The following is a 20,620-nucleotide window of genomic DNA, read 5'->3' on the forward strand; positions in this document are numbered from 1 at the left end:
TGAAACAATGATTAAAAACCTGCTTTATTCACGATATCAATTTTCATTCTATATATACACCCATACGAATTAGGTGTTTATAATATCTCCCCATACGAATCTTTATCAATAAAAACACAACTCAAGATCAATTTTTCCAACTTGAGCACAGCCCTACGAGGCTATGAGGCATCCCAAGGCACCCAGAAAAGATGCCGAAGTTGTAAAGCAAAAGAATATTTTCTAAACAAATTGTATGTAGCTGCCCCTAAGGAATTTCCACACCAAGACTTGCTATATTTTTTTCCCAACTCTTTCATCTCTAAGCTAGCATTCAAGGGACTAGAGGGAATAAGTTGAGTGGAGGAAAGTGCTTTTGAAACCACAAGCCACAACCGTGGGTTTGTGTTAAACAATAATAATCAGACAAATACTAAGTAGTCCTTTTTAAAGGTACTGATTAAAAAAAAATTAGTTTAAAATATTATTAATTAATACGTGTTTTTTTAAACGATTTTCAATCAGTTCAACATAATTTTTAATAAAAACTTTATTTTTTTATTTCTTAATCAGTATTAGAGTGGTTAAGGTTCTAATAATTATTAATATTAAGGAAAAGGAAATTTAAACTTTTTAAAAAATAATAAAAAGTAGAACAAATTCCCTCCAAGTGATTGGGCAGTAGCAAAGCAAAGCAGGGCAACTCTACTCTCTTCGCCCCCCACACCTCTGTGTCCCGCCAAAAGGAATGCGTTCGTGACGATACCATGTCTGCCAAATGCACCCTCTCTCTCATTCCTTTCCTATATAAACCCTTCCGTTTCTCTCTTCCTCTTTCACAAACACCAAAACCATTTCTCTCTCTCTCTCCTCATTTTCACTCAAACGAAGAAGAAGCAATTGCAATTCCTACGACTTCGCGTGGTTCAGGTCAGATTTCTCACACTCTCTTTCTCTATCTTTCTGTACGTCGATGGCCAATTGAAGAGTTAGATCTGGCTAAGCGCTTGATTGTTCGGTTACTTTTTCTAAAATTCTTGTGACGATCATGTGTTGGTTTTCTCTGTGATTTGAATGAGATTGAGACCTAGTCTGTTTTGCTGCCAAGGGAATTTAAGAGAATCAGAAAACAAAGCGAGAAAACGAAAACGACATCGTTCGCTCGCTGTATCTCTGTTTTTTGCATGCAAACTACAGTCCCTAGTTCTTGGTGGTTCACTTGCGATTTTCGTGCGTACCGAATTCTTAGTTAGTTCTGGTTCAGTTTCTTCGTTGACATGATTATTTTTTATTTTTTATTTTTGTGAATTTAATTTATCCCTGCGTCAGTATCTAGCATGATATATCCGAATAGAAATGCGAACTCACAGGTTTGAAACATAGTTGACGCGTTATCCTAGAACCAGAGAACACAGTTATGGTCAAAATGCTTGGAATTGCTTACACTAGCTTTTCTAGGTAGATATTTTGGTAAATATTGGAAGAATACAGGGAGTGACGTAACTTTTGCGTGTTTGTGGTCCCCTATGGTGTTTGTTAGTTTGTTTCTTTGGGGTGGGAGCATCTCTCCGTGAAAATTCCCTCTCTTGTTTCTTAAAATGCCCCTTGCTACCTTGCAGTTTAGTCTGTGAGACTTGTTTCCAAAGTGCTTTGGCTCGTAGTTCACGGCTGAGTGGAAAGAGAAAGAAAACGTCGTATTATGATATAGTGACGAGGAAAAAGAAGCGGTACAAATGAATCGGGCCATGGCTTCTAAAGATAGGCTTTTAAGTTAAAGATGGTTCTCGTCTCTGTGTAGATGGAGCAGCACATGTGACTCACTCAGGCACCCATGTGGTGGAGTTTGTGGATGCCAGGAATGATGGACCCTGAAGGAGTTCTACTCGAGGTTTCTCCCGTTTTCTCCGTTAGAAGTAGTTTTTCTCAAGGTTCCTCTCTGTGCCTCTTCAAATTCCATGCGATCATGCAAAATCTGCCCTTCTAATATGTGCTAAGGGGAATGCCTTTGCACTTAATACTAGTAATATTTGTAGCTTAGTACGGAAATTCCGCTTCAACCTTGTCTTTGTCGGCCAAAATTTAGTGACTAGAATGAGAATTCAACCTAGTCAGCTGATCACGATTGTTTAGTTGAGATTAGTCATGCGCTATACTTTAGTACAGTAAGAAGATTCAAGCAATTGGAAAACGAAAATGTTACAATTACACTCTTGAAATTGGATGTAGTTTGATTGGAAAAAGAGAGAAATAGGAAAAAATGAAAAAAGTAAAGGATTTGATAGGAAAACAAGAGAAATAGGAAGAAAAGAGAGTTAAAAAATATATGTAAAAGAAAGAGGGTTTAAAGATATAACTCTTGTAGGAGAAAATGAGTGTGTAAATGGTCTTATTATTCAAGTGTATGTGCCTCGTGCGCTTGGTCTTGAGATGTGGTTTAAATCTGCAATTTATGTAATCAACTCTGTCTTTTCAAATTCTCTGCTTTGCACTCCCCTTTCAAATTTTTTATCTTATCTTTTTCTTTTGCTCTTTTTCCATTCATTATTATTAATCACATTCCTCGCTTTTTCTCTCATTTTTTAATCATTTTTCATCCTTCCATCCATTTCACTTTCCTCTTTAACAGTGAGACAAACGTTATTGAATTCATAACGTGTTCCGTTTTTTTTTTTTTAATCCTGCGGGGTTTTGTTTCGTTATTTTGCCTTGACGTTTTGTGTTTTTTTTTTTTTTTTGATATCTACCCGTTGTAACGAAAAAACTGTTCCGTTTTATTTTTAATTCACTTTGACATATAAGTATACAACACTGCTGGATGGTGAACCATACCGCAGTTGAGAATAAAAATCTTGATTGAGGTCAATAGACCAGCAGTATTCAGAGCAGAGACGCAGACAAATTGACTGGCACTGACGTCAGAAGAAATGTATAATAGATAAACGTAGTATTTCTTGAACCAGGAGCTGCTAAGGCGAGGCATAGTCTATTTTTGGTGTTTTTTTTTTAAACTAGAATTAGAATTTTGTTTTAATAAAAACAAGTAGACATTTACTCTTATAGTAAAACATTAAGGTAGAATTTTACTTAATTAAAAAGAATACAAAAATACTTAAAAAAATTATATTTAAATTTTATTATAAAATTGAGCAGTAATTGGGTGTAAGGTATAAAATCAAAGTTAATATAAATAAAAAATGTTAATGGATAAATTTGAACAACTAATAATAATAATGATAATAATAATAATAATAATAATAATAATAATGATGATGATGATAATAATAATAATAATAATTATTATAATATTAAATTCAATATTAAAGAATGAAATTATCACAGAAATAGGGCGCACGCATTTGTACAACTCAAGAATTGTTTATATGTAAAATGAGATAAATCATTAGCTCTTTAATTGTTACATGGATAAAGATGTTCTTAATTGTATACATTGTACACTTAACGTGAATTTTTATAAAAAATGATTTATTTGAAGAATTGGATCAATCTATATAATCAAAGTTTCATGTTTTATTTATTTTTAATGTTCAACAATTACTTATATAATATAAAATATTTAAAATATTTTTTATTAAAAAATTATAATAAAAATAAAATATTTTGCTTAGTTAAAATAATTATAATTATAAAATTTTTCAGATAATTTTCTGTTTAAATTTTTTATTCACTAAAAAATAAATATTTCAGATAATAATATATTTTTTACTTAAATTTTTATTCTATTTTTTACCTCCCTGTTTTTTTTACCAACAGTTCGTTTCCATCTACCTCATCTTTTATTGAACAGTGAAAAGTGCACCATCTAATGGGTGTATATTGTATAATACCCATTTTCCATGAAGTTACATGATAAAGGAGGATCTGTCTCTTTCTTGGTTAAGTGCAAGTTTTTATGTTTGACTCTTCTGCTAAAAGCAGTCATTTTGTCTCAGATGCTTCGACTAATTATTCTCAGCATGTTGTTCTCAAAGCAGTCGCTTCCCTCTGCCCATTCCTTCTCATTCATTAACCGCTGTCGTGTATGCTTGGTTTGGGTTAATATCCAAAATCTTTATGGAATTAGACTGGTTTTTCCATCCTTAAATGTCCTTCTTACGCCAGAAGTCTCTACTTCTTTGTGTTCAGCTTGTTTAAGTGCTTTATAAAGTCCTTACCGAAAAAAGAAATGCTTTAGACGGTATGTTTGATTATTTTTATTAGAAAGATAGACTCTGTAGTCTATAGTTCGGGCCTGCACACTCCCTTTCTATAACCGGGATACACACGGACATATGTTTTTTATTATGTTTGGAAGTGAGACATGCTATTGTTGCTAGGGGGAATTCACACAAGGATATTATCATACTGATATTATGGGTAGGCAGATTAGAGATCCATTCAATATCCTGTGCTTTTACACATGCACATTCCGAAGCCTGTATCACTTCTGGTTCTCTCTTGTTTGAAGAGATCATGAGGGATTGCATTTTGATCACACAATGGGAATCTCTCCAAATTGATAGCAAAAATGAAATTATTTGGTTGATCTAGGATTTGATCAGGGTGCGTGCTTAATTATCTGTATCGACCATCAACCTTATTGTCCCAGCAATTACTAGTAACTAGTATGTGTTGTCCATTTGTCCCAGATTGAATTGTCAAGATAATGGTCTGACTAGTACCCGGTTTGTATTTAACCTACCCATTTTGAAATATATGACAAATTTTAAGCGCACAAACGGAGGTTAGGTTGCGTCTATTTTCAAATAGGCTCTAGGTGATGAGATCTTTGGCCATGCTGTCTCCAAGTCTTTTGTGATGGGCCATAAAATTTGTGGTACCGACCTTACCAGCATGTATGACAAATTTGCGGTTTATTGGAATTCACTGGATAGCTTTTCCGGGGCCATTCCTTTTAAAAGTTAGATCTCACATATCTCGCTTAGACAATTCAATAATGCCAACTTCCTTTGCCTTCATTTAGGATAGAAAAATAACAATGCTGCAGATCTTTTGTGTTCATTATTACAACTTTTGTCTCCTATCCCTGAACCAGTGGACCTTTGCGTCCATTTAGTCACATGTTATATGTTTTATGATCGTGGTTTTTGTATTCTTTATTTCTATAAAATTCCAATTTTATTTCTCTTGGTTTATTATATTTCTAATATTTATGACTTGCTCATATGTAAGACAAGGTTGCATTAAATATTAAAAACTATCGTTTGATGGTCGGTTTTACTATATTATACACGATTGTGAAATCTTAGAAAGAATTTTATATATTCCTAGAGGTTTTTCCCTTCGTAGAACATATCCACCCAAATCAGTCTGTGTTCTGCGCTATTGCTATTACTTGCGTAACAAATCAGTATCACAACTATGTGAATGGAAAACATGCATTTAGATAAGTTAATATTATTATTGACTTTTGGATAAACAAGTGCTTCTCAAACTCAGGTTAGTTGTTAGGTGGAGTAAGACGGAGTATTGAATCCGACAGGTTTTAGGAACTTCTATTTGTTTCCTTAGAGCGGATTAATGTAAGCCCTTTATAATATAACTCTTCTATGAGTACTCTTTATGTCCTGCTACTTTTCTCTACTTTGAGGCATCATTCTCTACTATAAAAATTTGTTAATAAAAAAAAGTGCTTCTCATCACATGAACTCATCAGCGGACAAATTTTGACTGAAATTTTAAATCTGTGTAGAATACTTGTTTAGTTTAATTCATTTTCTAAGAAATATTCAATTTTATTAGTTTTTTTAAATAATTTAGATTTAAACATGTATTTATAATAATATATATGATTTGACAAAAGTACAATTCACTTTTTTTTATCCTTAATAAAATCATACTTATATAATAAAATAAGTACAGACTTAAATGTGCATGTTGGTACTCATTTATTGGTCTGTGTAAGTAGTTCCTGTAATGCTTGTGACATCTTCCTAATGTTATAATGGGACACCATGCTTTCCCTCTAAAATGCGTCATGTTGCAGTTTAAAATTTTTTAGTCGTAAGGAGCTGTGTTGCACGCTAACATATTCACAAGTATTTAATTGTCAAAAATTCAAAGTTATTTAAAAAAAAAAAAAAGGTAATAGCATTGAAAGAGCTTGCTTAAATTAGTATTAAACTTACAACTACAAAAATAAGTGTCTATTATAACTCTTTAAGTCCTTTTTATAATTTCTATTTAAATAATTCTGTCTTAAAATAAATTTTTTTCTCTCATAATTATATTGATAAAAAAATGATACCCGCAATGTAAAAAGTTAAATTTAAGCACATTAAAGTAGTAACTTTTTATTTAAAAAAATATTTATCACACTTTCTAGAAACTCAGTTCTAAGGTGTGCATATCAGAGGATTTATAAATATTAATATGGATTGAAAAATATGTAGAAAGACATTAACCTTTTTCTAGTATATTAATCTGTTGATACCTACAAACGGGGAGTGGAATAGATGGTAAATAAATGAAAGAAAAAAAAAGAGAGAAAATAAAAAATGTGATAGAAAAGAAAAATGAAGATAAAAAATAGGTTTGGAAGTATAAAACTTGTTCCAAAATTCAGTTAATGTTCCTAAATTAAAGTTTTGGTACTCTTATTATCTTCATCCAAAGCAAAGTTACCATTATGCTATCTAGTTTCATCAAGTTTGAAAAGGACAATATTAGTTGCAGATAAAATATGCTTTGAGGAATACCATGTACCATTGATTTTAACGAAGAAAAACTGGAGCAAGGGATAGAAAAAAGAAATAAATGGTGATCATTAATATTATGTGAATTATTTTTGGTGTGCTGTCATAACTTGCTGGTAAATGGTAGTAACAATTTATGTTTATATATATATATATATATATATATATATATATATATATTATTTTTTCTTTCGTCTATATGATTTTGGTCTCTGCTCCAAAAGATGTGGGTAATTCAGAGGGGAAAGAGGTTTGACGTATTCTTTTTTTTTTTTTTCCTTTAAATAAATAAATAGTCTTTTTTGTTCTCTTTTAAATTACACCGTCACTGTATTAACTACAAATAGGAGAATAAAACTTAATTGATATGTTAAATTTTTTAAAATGCTTGTTTGGATGGACGGTGAGATAACGTGCACGATTTATGATGGATGAATGACCAGAATTGAGAAAAAAGTGATAAAAAATAAATTACTGCAGTCAAAATCCATTCCAAAGCTAATACAAACAGGCTAATAATTTTAATCTTTAACTAAAAGAAAGAAATATCAGATTTTTATACATATATAAAATGGTTTTTAAAATTTTTTCCTATATTTTCAAACTTATATTTTTTAATAATTTTTTTTACTATTTTATATAATAAGTATAAAATAAAAAATATATGTATATTTTGAAAATATAAAAATATTTAATTTTTATTTAAAATTTAAGAAATTTTATAAAAAGAAAAAATAGTAAAATTTAAAGATACATAATAAAAATATATAATAATTTTTTTAATATTCAAAGATACATAATAAAATATAATACTTTTTAAATTATGAAATTCAATTTATTAATACAGTTAAGTGGCTGTTTGTATTACTCCTTACACTCCATTTATGCACATTTTTTATATAGTCACGTGAAAAAGCAAAATTTTTCAATTTAATACAACGGAATTTCAAGAATTATTCAATCAAATCCTGCTTACTATACTTTTTTTTAATAAAAAAGTATTATTTATTAATTCTTCTATATATGACTTTCTACACTTGTTAAAAAATTCGCGTAGAAAGGCCTGAATGCATATAGGTGCATGGAGTTGGAGGCTTAAGCGGGTTGGTTCTGGAATCATTTTCACGCTGAGTAACTTACCTATTTTTTCTGAGTAAAATATTTTCTTTCTGTTTTCAACAAAATCTTGGGTGTCACCTGCATGGCAGGGAGGCTTTATGTGCCTTATAAAGCTTACACGAGGATTCCACTGCCTTCTCTTTTTTTTTTCTTCTCTAGTTTTGTTAATTCTCTGCCATTTGATAGTGCAGATTTTCCACTCTCTACGTTCCCTCTCATCATCTAACTTTAACCCTTTGCCCCTAACCCAGCTGGAAATTTGACTCATTAACCCAAAATTGTCTCTTTGCTTTCAGGTCCGCTGATTTCCGAGGCGTCTCCTGAGCTGGCCTTTGAACTCGTTCCTGTAATTTTCATTACTCTATGACTTGATTAAGTCTTTGCATCAGATGTGCAGCTCTTACTGCTCGAGTATTTTCAATACACGAACAATAAATCAGACATAATGAATTTACCCGTCCATCAGCACGGGTGACATACTAGTTTTCATTAATAAAAACTATCCGGGATTTCGACTGCCTCCTCTGTTCCCATTGCCCTGCTTTGTTTGTATTCCATTTCATGAATGTACCAAGCAGAGATGCGGATAATTCCATTTCCATATATAAGCTAATGAATGTGAAATTTCCAACTCATTTGCGACTCTGTCGATCCCTTCTTGTTGCCTTCCGTCGTGGACACTGTTTTCTCCTAATTGTCTGTACTTCATTTCAATTTCAGCGATTAGAGAATTTTCTTATATGGCACTGGAACACCTGTTCTGTTTAGATTCTTAATTTTCTTGTTTCTTTCACTACTGTTATATACTCTGTTTTATTAGGAGGCTGAATTGGGGATGCTTTGTTATTTTATTTGCAAACGAAATGCAGGGGAGAAAGGTTGGCTTCTTACGACATTTATGCTCAACTTCAATGGTTGGATTCCAGAGTGACCGCATGCCTGGGAACATGTATAATGGTAATTCTAATAGTTTTCCGGGACGTGTTGAACGACTTGTGAAAGGACGAGAGCTAAGAAAAAGCAGCAGGGCTTCTCTTTCGAATGAATCTCTTGATAGTAATAACTGTAGTAATGTGGTTGCTGAATATTTTGAGCATGACCTGCGCTTAAGAGAAGATAATAACACCAGTGCTTCCAATGCTGAACGATTCCTGGAAGGGGCGGCGCGGGTTCTTAGTGAGGGATGCGAAAGGGAAGATGGAAAACCTTTCAGACAACGGCTTTTGGTCGTGGCCAACAGGCTACCTGTCTCGGCAATTAGGAAAGGCGAGGATTCGTGGTCTTTGGAAATAAGTGCTGGTGGCTTGGTGAGCGCTCTTTTAGGTAAGTGGTGACGAAGCCTATCAGTATTTGTTCTTTCTGTATTACACCTCTTTATTTTACCATTTTTCCGAGTGTACTGTGTCTGCTCTGAAGTCTGAAATTTCCATATTATTTAAATTGTTATTAGATTTAGAAGGCGGGTTCCCAAATATACATATGTTATATTTTGAGATGAACTTGGTCTACAAATTTACAATGAGATATCTAACAAGACTTCTTCTTTAACAAAGGTGTGAAGGAGTTTGAAGCGAGGTGGATAGGATGGGCTGGTGTCAATGTGCCAGATGAGGTTGGGCAAAAGGCACTTACTAAGGCACTGGCTGAAAAAGTACTTGAGTTTTTTCATCGGCGTTAGAAATTACTTTTGCCTTTATCATTTTGCCATTTCATCAGTAGATTTACTGTTTTTTATATTAATCTTTCTCTTGCTTGTTGCCTGGGTTGCAGAGGTGTATCCCAGTATTTCTTGATGAAGAGATTGTTCATCAATATTATAATGGCTACTGCAACAATATTTTGTGGCCCCTTTTTCATTACCTTGGACTTCCCCAAGAAGATCGCCTTGCTACCACACGTAGTTTCCAGTCTCAGTTTGAAGCATATCAGAAAGCAAATCAAATGTTTGCTGATGTTGTAAACAAGCACTACGAAGAGGGTGATGTTGTTTGGTGTCATGATTACCATCTTATGTTTCTACCACAATGCTTAAAGAATTACAACAGGAAAATGAAGGTTGGCTGGTTTCTGCATACCCCATTTCCATCTTCTGAAATTCACAGGACACTGCCATCTCGTTCAGAGCTCCTGCATGCTGTTCTTGCAGCTGATTTGGTTGGGTAAGCTGCACTTTGCTGTCATTTAGCAATAAATATATTTTTTATTCATTCATCTCATTTTGTTACTTGAAAGAAAACTGAGTTGTGGGCATGGTGATTTTGCAATAAGATTGTTTCATGTGACCCCATAAGATGATTTGAAGTTGTGCATAAAACTCAGTATATGCTTGTTTGTCAATAAGTAAGAATTTTACCTGTGCTGTATTCACTGTTGGGACATTGATTTTGAGACAAAACTACTAGTTATGTATGAAGAACAAAATGTGGTGTTGACATCTAAGCATGATTTTTACTACTCCTTTATGCCACATCAACATTTTGGGTAGCTTGGGGTCTTGTATTCAATTCCTCTCTCTTAGTCACGATTTGTCAACTACTCTACTCTCTTCAATTTCTCAAATTAGTTGTTATTCAAAATAATGAGCTGCTTCTACAACTATGTTATGCATTAAGTGAATTTATACACCACATTAGTTTAGATGAGCACCATATACTCTAAACTTGTTTGTTGTTAGAAGAAATAACAAAAATAACGGAAAAAATTTATGGAGCATGTGCAGTGCAGGGGTCAAAATAGTTGATAGAAAATCAAGTTCCTCTGAACTAAAGAGAGGCTTGGGCTTTGAACACACTACATCTTGTCTATTCTATATATCTGTAACGAAAGGGGGCTGTATTCTCCTTTTGACTGCTTATTGCATACATCTTCAATAACCTTCCTGATTATGATAAAAATTCTATAAATATAATTTATTAAATATTTATAATAGAATAGAATTTCATGAAATCTAACTTTTTTCAACAGTTTGTGCTTAATCAGCCATTACAATCCTTTCTGAGTTCTGACCTTGTCCATAGTAATTTTTTAACAAAAATTGAAACATGGACCTCCATGAGCCATGGAAACATTATGAAGTTATAGAGCATTGTTTCATTATCAATTTCCTTTCTGACTAATCAGCCATTATTCTTAAAATCTTTACTGCACATAACCTGATTCTTGCCCACAATTAATCAATGGGACTAAAACTAATAATAAGTTGAATAACTGTAATTTTCATTTTTATTTCCAGTTTAATCATTTTCATATTTTTCTTATATTTTCATTTCCTCTAACTTGGATAAATGTGATTTTGTTGAGTAGCTTTCACACCTACGATTATGCACGACATTTTGTTAGTGCATGTACTCGCATTCTTGGACTTGAGGGCACACCTGAAGGGGTTGAGAATCAAGGGAAGCTGACCCGAGTTGCTGCAGTATGTGCTCACAAAATTTGTCTATATTACTCATGCTTCACACTGACATTCAAAATTATTTATTGAAAATTTAAAAACAAAGTTCACATAAAACATTTTGAATGAAACTACTCTTTATCTTTAACCAATTAACATGAAGAGCTTAAAATTAGAACTTATTTACTTCTTTTTCTCCTGCATGTCAGTTTCCAATTGGTATAGACTCAGAACGATTCATACGGGCACTTGACCTTCCTGAAGTCAAGGATCACATAACAGAATTAAAAGAGAGATTTAAAGGAAGAAAGGTGCATCTTTTTTTTTTTTATGGTATTAACTGCTCTTTTTGGTCTGTCTTATGTTGTATTCTACATGTTGGTCCTATTAATTTTGAGATTGTTTCTGATTTATAATTTTTTCTATTATAAATTAAGGATTATAGAGTAATGGCAATTTGGGAAAAGTATACACTATTTGCTGGGCTATCACACTAAGGATTTTTTATTTTGAATTTTTGTATTTATAAATTTATGTTATAAAAAATGTATTTGTTTGGTGGACATGACATGTCATGATATCCTTTCTTTCCCAGATCCAAGTGCTACTTTCATTCAGTTCTAACATTTAACAGTCGCCTAACCTTTTCATGGCTTGACAGGTAATGTTAGGTGTTGATCGACTTGATATGATTAAAGGAATCCCTCAAAAAATTTTAGCATTTGAAAAATTTTTGGAAGAGAATCGTGATTGGCGTGATAAAGTTGTTCTACTTCAAATTGCTGTGCCAACAAGAACAGATGTTCCTGAGTGTATGATACTTATATGATTTCAGTATTTTTTCTTGTACCATCTTTAGGGTGGTAGGTAACATAGTCTTCTTTGGTATATTTATTTTCCTGTTGTCTCAAGAAGTGGAAGATAAAACTTTTTATTTATTTAAAAGGAAAATATAATGTTTTCTGTCATGTTGTAGTTTATATTAAACTCTGATAGTGAACAAAAAGAAAGTCCTTTATGCATAAATGGAAAAAGCAAATAAAAAGGAAACAAATCATTTTTGAGCTTGTATTGTACAGTACTATATATGATTTTATATTTAATTGTTTTTTCAAATTCTTGTATTAAGGTTTTCATTATGGAGAAATGTTGCACTGGAAATTGGGTTCACAATCACTGTATTGTGCTCATAGAACTATTATTATGCCATTTCATTTACTTTGAAGTTATGTACTTTGTGATTTTGTTGGGTTATTGGCTAAATTCTATTAGGCAGTCATGTTATATGATGTGACAGTTATAGTGTTATATATGAGGTGTGTCAACCTGTTGGAGGTAGTTAAGGCATCAGTTTGTTGTTTTGGGTATTTTGAAGGAGGAAACTCCTTTTTAGGGGAAACCCATGTGTAGTTGATGTATTATTCTTACAATCTGGTCTATAAACTAGATAATTCTAGTAAAAATATAAATATTTGTGTGTTCAATTCTTGAGTCCAATATTGGGGGGGTCTTGAGTTGGCAGTTTTTACCCCTTTTTGATTGTTTGTGTTAAAACTACTAGCTCTTTTAAAAGCTTAAGCTATTAGGTGATGGTAAGTTTCAAACTCCTGACCAGTTGGTCATAAAACCTGTAGTTCCATGTTGAAGAACAATCTAAACTATTAGCTAAAGTTTCAATAGTGGTTTTATATCTAATAGTTTGAGATAGTTTTTCTATGTGAACATGCTTAACTGGTGTGACCAACATTACAAAAATCTTAAGCAGTTTAGGTGGAAAGCCAAGGATAATATTATATCTTCAACAAGCATTATCTGCCTATATTTTTTCATTTCTTGCATATTTACAGATCAAAAGCTTACAAGCCAGGTCCATGAAATTGTTGGTCGCATCAATGGCAGATTTGGAACACTAACTACTGTTCCTATACATCACCTGGTGAGTTCTTAAGACACTGATCATCTGATGATCATTATAAAAATGCTGATACACTGTCACATCAAGTTCAACGCTTATCATTTCTGTGTGTTACATAAATGTTGTTAGATTAACTATTTCAACAATGCTGGTTGCATGTGGTTGTGTTACTTTCTGTCATGCTGTATTTATCCCAACACTTTCTTTGGAATGGGGTGAAAATGGTGATTGAATGAATATTGAGCAAGATTTATTATTTTCACTTGTTTGTTTGACACCATATTGGGCTCATTTACGAGGCCAGCTCATGTGAAACAGTAGCGAACAAACCTTGTCAAATTCACATAAATTGTGAAACTGACAATGAGAAAAGATAAATTTCAGGTTGGTCTGAATACATAAATCTGTGTCAAATGTGGATTAGTGAAAATGTATAAATTTTTGAAACAGAAAATGTGTAAAGATAAATTTCATGTTGGTCTGAATATATAAAGCTTTGTAAAATTATTTAACATGTGGGTTAGTGAAATTTTATAAATTACTTACAGTGAGATTATTTGAATAGGGAGAATGTTTGATATTCCTATTTTCAATGAGATAGGTTTACAAATCCTATGTTTTGTTTTTGTGATCTTTTCTTTATGCAAGAACGACTAATAACATACTTCAATTTTTCATTTGTCCATATAGCTGTATTGGATATGTATTTGTAGTTTTGTACCAAACCCCTGAATTGGTGCTCTTTTTTCTCCATTTTTTGGGGTCAAGCACAATAACTATGCATACATGTTTGAACTACTTTAAAGCATTTAAATTTTTCCCTTTTTTTTCTTACTATATTGAAAACATAGTAATATATTTTTACACTAATTTTTGTGGGTCCAAATAAACTTCTACTAGTTTTATCCTTAAAAACTCTAATAAACTATGTCTATGTATCATATTATCTTGGTTACTATACTAGCAACCATTACCTTTGCAGCTTAGAACAGTATTTTTTTTCATATTTGGATATGGTGTATCACGCAGTTTCCACTAATGAAGTGTCCAATTTTAAATTGCAAAACATGATAAATTGATCCAACTTGGTTAATAATCAGCTATTGGCAGCATGACTGATTGTAAAGTTGTCTTTTTTTCTTTATTGAATAACAACATTTGACTTCAATTCAATCAAAATTTTCTTCTTGCTTATATTGAACTTTACACAGTTGACGTATGAAGCTAACAGGGTCCAAGGATAGAGTTAAGGGTGAAAATGAGTAGATGTAAATTGAGCACTTGCTCTAGGTTGTCTCCTGTATTTAAAAAAGGCAAATTAAAGTTTGGAGTTGACTTATTTAAAATTATGAAATTTGAATTTACTTGTTTAGTTTGTTTTTAGTTTGCTTTATTTCTTTTCCTTTATCAGACAACAGACATCTCAAATATTTTTCAAGTCTGTCAGTTCAATATTTAGTTGCACTTTTATGCTAGACTGGAAGATAACAGAGTAAAAGCCTCTTTAAATATTAGAGTTTAACCAGTAATGTGATTGAGCTCAAACAACAGTTCACAATTAACTCAACTTAAAACTGTACTTTTAATGTTAGATATGTCATGATATCATATTTAAATTAAATTAGACATTTTTATATGCTTATTCTGATGACCAATCTATATCCTTTATTATTATTAATCACATTACAATGCTACAGCTTAACGAATTTGCTGTGGCTGCAGGACCGCTCTCTTGATTTTCAAGCACTATGTGCTTTGTATGCTGTTACGGGTACAATTCTTGTGCTTTTAGATTTTTTTTCTCTGTAACCAAGTCCAGTGAAGATTTATCTGTACACTGTGAAAAGAAGTCAGGTTTAAAATATTACATTTTGGTACATTACCTTTTGGAGAAAGATGAAAGTACGCCCATTATGCCTAGAGCACTGACCCAAGTCTATTAAACTCTATTACTTATTTCCCTGAATTCTCAATTGCCATTGAAGGACTGAATTTGCTTGTTGATTTATTCAATTATTTTATTGTGAATTTTTTGTCAATAGTGTGTACATACTCTGTTTCTTACCCAGATGTAGCACTTGTCACGTCTTTGAGGGATGGAATGAATCTTGTAAGTTACGAATTTGTGGCCTGCCAAGATAAAAAGAAAGGGGTTCTCATACTTAGTGAAGTAATTACTAAAACTTATTAGTGTATTTATCTTTTATTTTTAATTTCTCAATTCAGGCTCTGTTAATGTTAAATAATGTTTATTAAAGAATAGATTCAAAAGTTAGTGGATGGAACTATGCTCCTACAGTCGTATGTATTTAGGTAACATTTGGTATTTGGTACTCTTCTTGTAGTTTGCTGGTGCTGCACAGTCACTTGGTGCTGGGGCAATTCTGGTCAACCCTTGGAACATCACAGAAGTTGCTGCTGCAATTGCCAAAGCTCTGAATATGCAATCATCAGAAAGAGAGAAGAGACATAGACATAATTTTCATCATGTAAAAACCCACACTGCACAGGAATGGGCAGAAACTTTTGTAAGGTATACATATTGCTACTCTCGATATCTGGTCTAGTACACTATAAGTTTATGATTTATATTTTATAGTGAGGCTGATATATCTCATTACAGCCTGTTGATTTCATACATATCAATTCCAAATTGAGTCTGCAGTTCTGCCTCTGAACCATCCTGGATGGTTTTCTAAAATAACACTGGAAGCTGTTTGCTTGATTTGGCTAATTAATTATAGTCCTCTCTGATTGTATCTTAAGAGTACTGTTGGTAGGGAAGAATCTGTAAAACTATGTAGATAGAATTATACTCAAACATGATGGTTGTTTACTTGTGATGCTGTAATTTTAGGAATAGGAGGACATGCTGATGCTTGATTTAGATTCTGAACCAAAACATGTTATGAAGGAATAGATCACTTGCATAGATTTTTTAAAAGAGATTGATAATATGTTGGGTCTAAGCCAATTGGACCCCCATTAAAGACATATCAAAGAAAGACGGGTAAAATGGGGAAAGGGCTAACCAGGAGGCTGTCTAACAGACTAACAAATCAGCATACGTGGCTAGGATGAGGAGGCAGAGATTCAGGGGAGAAAGAGAGGTAATATAGGCAGGAGGAGCATAGGACAAGGGGTGGGAAATATCTGGGGAGGTCATTGGGGAGTAGCTAAGGCTATAGGAGGATTTCTCACTGGTTATTGGATTGCTGCGGTCTGTTTTCCATTTTTCTGTTTCCATTACCTTGCTTGTAATACCAGGGGGTACTCCCTATGTTGGTTCTGAAAAATCTCAGTTCCTATCATAATACCATGATGATCCTTATCTTTTAATATTTGCAGTGAACTAAATGATACTGTTGTTGAGGCACAGCTAAGAACAAAACAAGTTCCCCCACGGCTACCAACCAAGATTGCAATTGAACGCTATCTGCATGCAAAGAACCGATTACTTATTTTGGTATGCTATCTTATCATGAAGCTTATGCTTCCTTGAATACTGGTCTTTAAGGAACTCTTTTAAACCTTTTTGTTTTCTCCAGGTATTTTAGTGTCAGATATCACACATACAATATCAAAATATTTAGAAAATTGTGTTTGGGAAAAATTAACTTCCCTCTTAAATAGATATTCTGTAACTTTACAGGTGGGATATTCCAGGAGAGCTTACATCTATTTAAAGCACATTTACAGGAAAGAAAAATAAAATCCTAAGACTTTCCTATTATTATGAAATAAATGAAAGTACAGAAGAAATGATAATTATGACGCCCTGAAAAAATGTGAATATGAAAGGCATGTGACTACATTAACATTTAGTACTTTTCTGAATGTTCCCTACTAAGTACGTTAAAAAGACAAACACTAGGTTGTTTTGTAAATGATCTGACCTAGTGAAACACACTTTGTTCTCATTGTGATGAAAACTTGGAAGGTTGAGGATAGATCTGCAGTGTATTACTGCATTGAATTGTCAGTTGAAACGGAAAAAAATGATAAGCAAGCCATTTTCTTTTGAGATCCAATAAACTGCATGTTCTTCCTCAATTTTTTGAAGCAAAGGAACTTATAATATGTAGTACAATTACCAGATTTTATAAAAGGATAACTCGATCCTAAAATGTGGATGAACTTATCTTAAAGATGACAAAATTTATCAGACATGAACATTTTTCTGTTCAGGAAAGTCCAATGGGGAAATTTGCAAGAACTTGATATGGACTTCTGTATGACTTGATATTGTTAAGCATCTGAAAAATTCATATTACACTTGGCACAATGTAGTTGTTTATAGCCAAATAAGGAAGACAAATGAGGTGCCTGATGAGTCTTGATTATTGTGGTAGTACGTCAAGACAAGAAATCATGAACATATACAGCATTATAAGCTGTAAAAGTAGTCAGGGAATCTAGAGAGGTCGTGAGATGAATATTTCTGAAAGACTGGGTGACTGTGGGAGCTACATTCTTATTGAAATATTGAAAGCCATGTTAAATGTGTCTAATAATTTAGACGTCATCAGAGTAAAGGATTTAATTCCAAAGTTGTTTTTACATAATTTTTCAAACTCCAGTGTAAGAACTTCTTCATTCAAATACTCCAATATTTTTTTGGTTGTTTTTCAATGTTTCACTAGTAAAAATCATGAACTCTAGCTTTTGTCATAATATTCATTTTACCTTGACATTGGTGATACACACTGCAGGGTTTCAATGGAACACTAACCGAACCAGTTGAGAGAAAGGGTGATCAGTATAAAGAAATGGAACTCACAGTGCATCCAGAACTGAAACAACCCTTGACAGAACTTTGCAGTGACCCAAACACCACAGTTGTTGTGCTTAGTGGAAGTTGTAGAACAGTTCTAGATGAAGTAATTCTTGGTACATTACTTCCTTCTTTATGAACTACTCGATCCGCTTTTAACTTATCGCTATTACAGAACTTTAAAGAATATGACATCTGGCTGGCAGCAGAGAATGGGATGTTTTTAAATCCTTCAAAGGGAGAATGGATGACCACAATGCCTGAGCAACTGAATATGGAATGGGTTGACAGTGTGAAGGTGCTTATTTGAAGTTTCAATTGTTTTGATTGCCCTTATCCTTCATGATATTGACTTAAATTAATGATTCTATGTTTCAGCATGTTTTTGAGTACTTCACAGAGAGGACTCCTCGTTCACATTTTGAAGAAAGAGAAGCTTCACTTGTGTGGAATTACAGACATGCAGGTGACTGACTTATGTTTAGGGAGACCTTATTTATGTTTTGCTGCTGTGTTTCCAGTTACTGATCCTCTCACCATTGATATAGATGTTGAGTTTGGAAGACTCCAAGCACGGGACATGCTGCAGCATCTCTGGACAGGTCCAATTTCTAATGCATCAGTTGAAGTTGTTCAGGGGAGCCGATCTGTTGAGGTGCGAGCTGCTAATGTTACCAAGGTAACCTCTTGTTAATAATTGACTTTTGTCGGGTCTGTTTTCACCTGAGGATTTTCATATACATCTATCTTTTATTTAATCAGGGTGCAGCTATTGATCGCATTCTGGGGGAGATAGTCCACAGTAAATCCATGACAACACCAATTGATTACGTTCTGTGTATAGGACATTTTCTGGCAAAGGTGAATTAAATTTTCATTTGATATGTTTTGCAAGTTATTTTTATTATCTTGTTTATCTGTCTAATGAGAAATTATGTTTGTTTCTATGGTCCTTTTGAGCATCCTTTCGTATTTGACAATTTTTAATTGTAATTTGTTTCCATAACATGCAAGACTGTCTAGCATATGCTTGCACCTATTCCTCAGCAAGCTTTAATAATGCCTTACACAGTCACACTGCACAAACTTTTAATAAAGTGGAAAAATTGAAAGCTTAAAATTTGGTTAACTTTCTAGGTTGAAATTCAAACAAACATTCCTGAAGTACAAAAGCTGAGATTTCATTAGTTAAATTTCGCTTGGGAAGTTACCATTGCTATTGTCCTGTTTCATTCCATCTCCCTTGACTTCACGTAATTATAGAGAACTCTTGATCGGTTGAAGAGTTTTAATTTTTTCACTTCGTTTTGAACACACTATAGATTGTTTTATGTGCTGCCTACCTCAACCGCTGTCAAAATCTTGTTTCTGTGGTATACAAGTACTTTACACTTAACCACCAATTTGCTGGTTAGGTTTCATTTCTGATTGTAACATGTGTTATTATGAAATAACATTAAGAACTTAGACGTGTAAAGCAAAGTGGTTTAAGTCAAAATTATATTTTTGTTTCTATTAGTAAATACATGTGGACGTGTTTGATGTCATCCGCTCTTAGCTCATTCTTCGATATCCGATTTCTAGTTAAATCCATTGAAAGGGAGTCTAGATGGTTTTCACGAAGTATTCTCGATTTAAAATGGATTTAGATCTATGGTGCCCGTTTATGTTTTACGTGCTTTGCATTTACCTCATGAGCATTTGAAAAATATTTTGCGCAATGATATTGTACGCTGCTGAATTTTACACAATTGGTTGCAGCAGGATGAAGATATATATGCGTTTTTTGAGCCAGAGCTTCCTTCTGTTGGTATGGGTCTTCCACGAAGTAAGGGAACAGATGGAGTGAAGTTTCCCGTGGAGAGGATATCATCTTTGAAGATTCCAGCTAGTACGAATGGAGCAAAGTCATCTCAAAATAAAGGACAAAGGTCTGTGTCAAATTCTGAGAAGAAAGCAACTAATCATATCTGCCGGGCACAACGTCGGCCAGCTCCTGAAAAGATATCTTGGAATGTCCTTGACCTCAAGAAGGAGAATTACTTTTCATGTGCCGTTGGACGAACACAAACTAATGCTCGTTATACGCTTGGATCATCAGACGACGTTGTTGCATTTCTGAAGGAAATGGCAGATGCATCTCAATCCTCTTTTCTCTGAGAGTTAACGTTACATGTTTTCACACCTTAGGATACTTCCCAGCTTTAGAATTTGGTATATCCTAGCGATCTTATTTCCTTCAAATACCAACAGTGCAAGATAAAGAAATTAGGCTTTTAGTCTTACAGAAATTCTTGTACATGATCGCGCTTCATTTAGCCTTTTCTTGCGTAGGGATTCATAATTAATTGTCGGCTAAATTAATTTGTAGATCCTTAAATTATTTGAAACTTCTTAAATAAATCTGTAGTTTACAGTGTTGTGCGTAGGGGTTTTTCTATTTTTGTGTGTGTAATAAACACATGAAGCCCGAAGACAGAACTAAAGAATCAAACTGGTAGCAACACAAGAGTCAATTTTACCCATTAGAGAATGGGGCGATTTTATGTGAAAAGGAATTGAGAGGAGTGACTTTTAATAAAAAATTTAATTTTCATTTATTTAGATATTTTGTTTTCTAGCAAAAAAGAAATGAAATGGAGGGGGTGGGTTTTTTTTTTTTCAAAAAAAAATCTATTCTTCCTTATGAGACCTTGTCGTGTAAAAATCTCATTCCCAACCCAAAC

General features: G+C 33.2%; 1 protein-coding gene across 17 annotated transcripts; it reads left to right on the forward strand.

The window, feature by feature from the left end:
* Positions 1 to 658: 658 nt before the first annotated feature.
* On the forward strand, positions 659 to 20,332 carry LOC113856428 (alpha,alpha-trehalose-phosphate synthase [UDP-forming] 1). 17 transcript variants are annotated; one of them, XM_027488236.1, is made up of 20 exons: positions 817 to 909; positions 1,599 to 1,867; positions 8,108 to 8,157; positions 8,681 to 9,134; positions 9,365 to 9,462; positions 9,582 to 9,970; positions 11,115 to 11,229; positions 11,415 to 11,516; positions 11,867 to 12,017; positions 13,053 to 13,141; positions 14,843 to 14,891; positions 15,190 to 15,290; positions 15,466 to 15,653; positions 16,469 to 16,586; positions 17,833 to 18,000; positions 18,070 to 18,192; positions 18,273 to 18,360; positions 18,443 to 18,573; positions 18,657 to 18,755; positions 19,656 to 20,313. In XM_027488236.1, the coding sequence occupies exons 4-20, from the start codon at positions 8,723 to 8,725 to the stop codon at positions 20,052 to 20,054; spliced, it is 2,820 nt and encodes a 939-aa protein (XP_027344037.1). In that variant the 5' UTR covers positions 817 to 909; positions 1,599 to 1,867; positions 8,108 to 8,157; positions 8,681 to 8,722; the 3' UTR covers positions 20,055 to 20,313. The 17 variants fall into 17 exon arrangements, with proteins under 17 accessions (XP_027344029.1, XP_027344036.1, XP_027344042.1 ...); XM_027488228.1 differs by lacking the exon at positions 1,599 to 1,867 and having other exon boundaries at positions 659 to 909; positions 19,659 to 20,307; XM_027488234.1 differs by lacking the exon at positions 8,108 to 8,157 and having other exon boundaries at positions 820 to 909; positions 1,599 to 1,907; positions 19,656 to 20,319.
* The last annotated feature ends 288 nt before the right edge of the window (positions 20,333 to 20,620 follow it).

The sequence above is a fragment of the Abrus precatorius genome, unplaced genomic scaffold, assembly GCF_003935025.1.
Source record: "Abrus precatorius isolate BTA unplaced genomic scaffold, Abrus_2018 Scaffold11, whole genome shotgun sequence".
In the NCBI taxonomy this organism is placed as follows: domain Eukaryota; kingdom Viridiplantae; phylum Streptophyta; class Magnoliopsida; order Fabales; family Fabaceae; genus Abrus; species Abrus precatorius.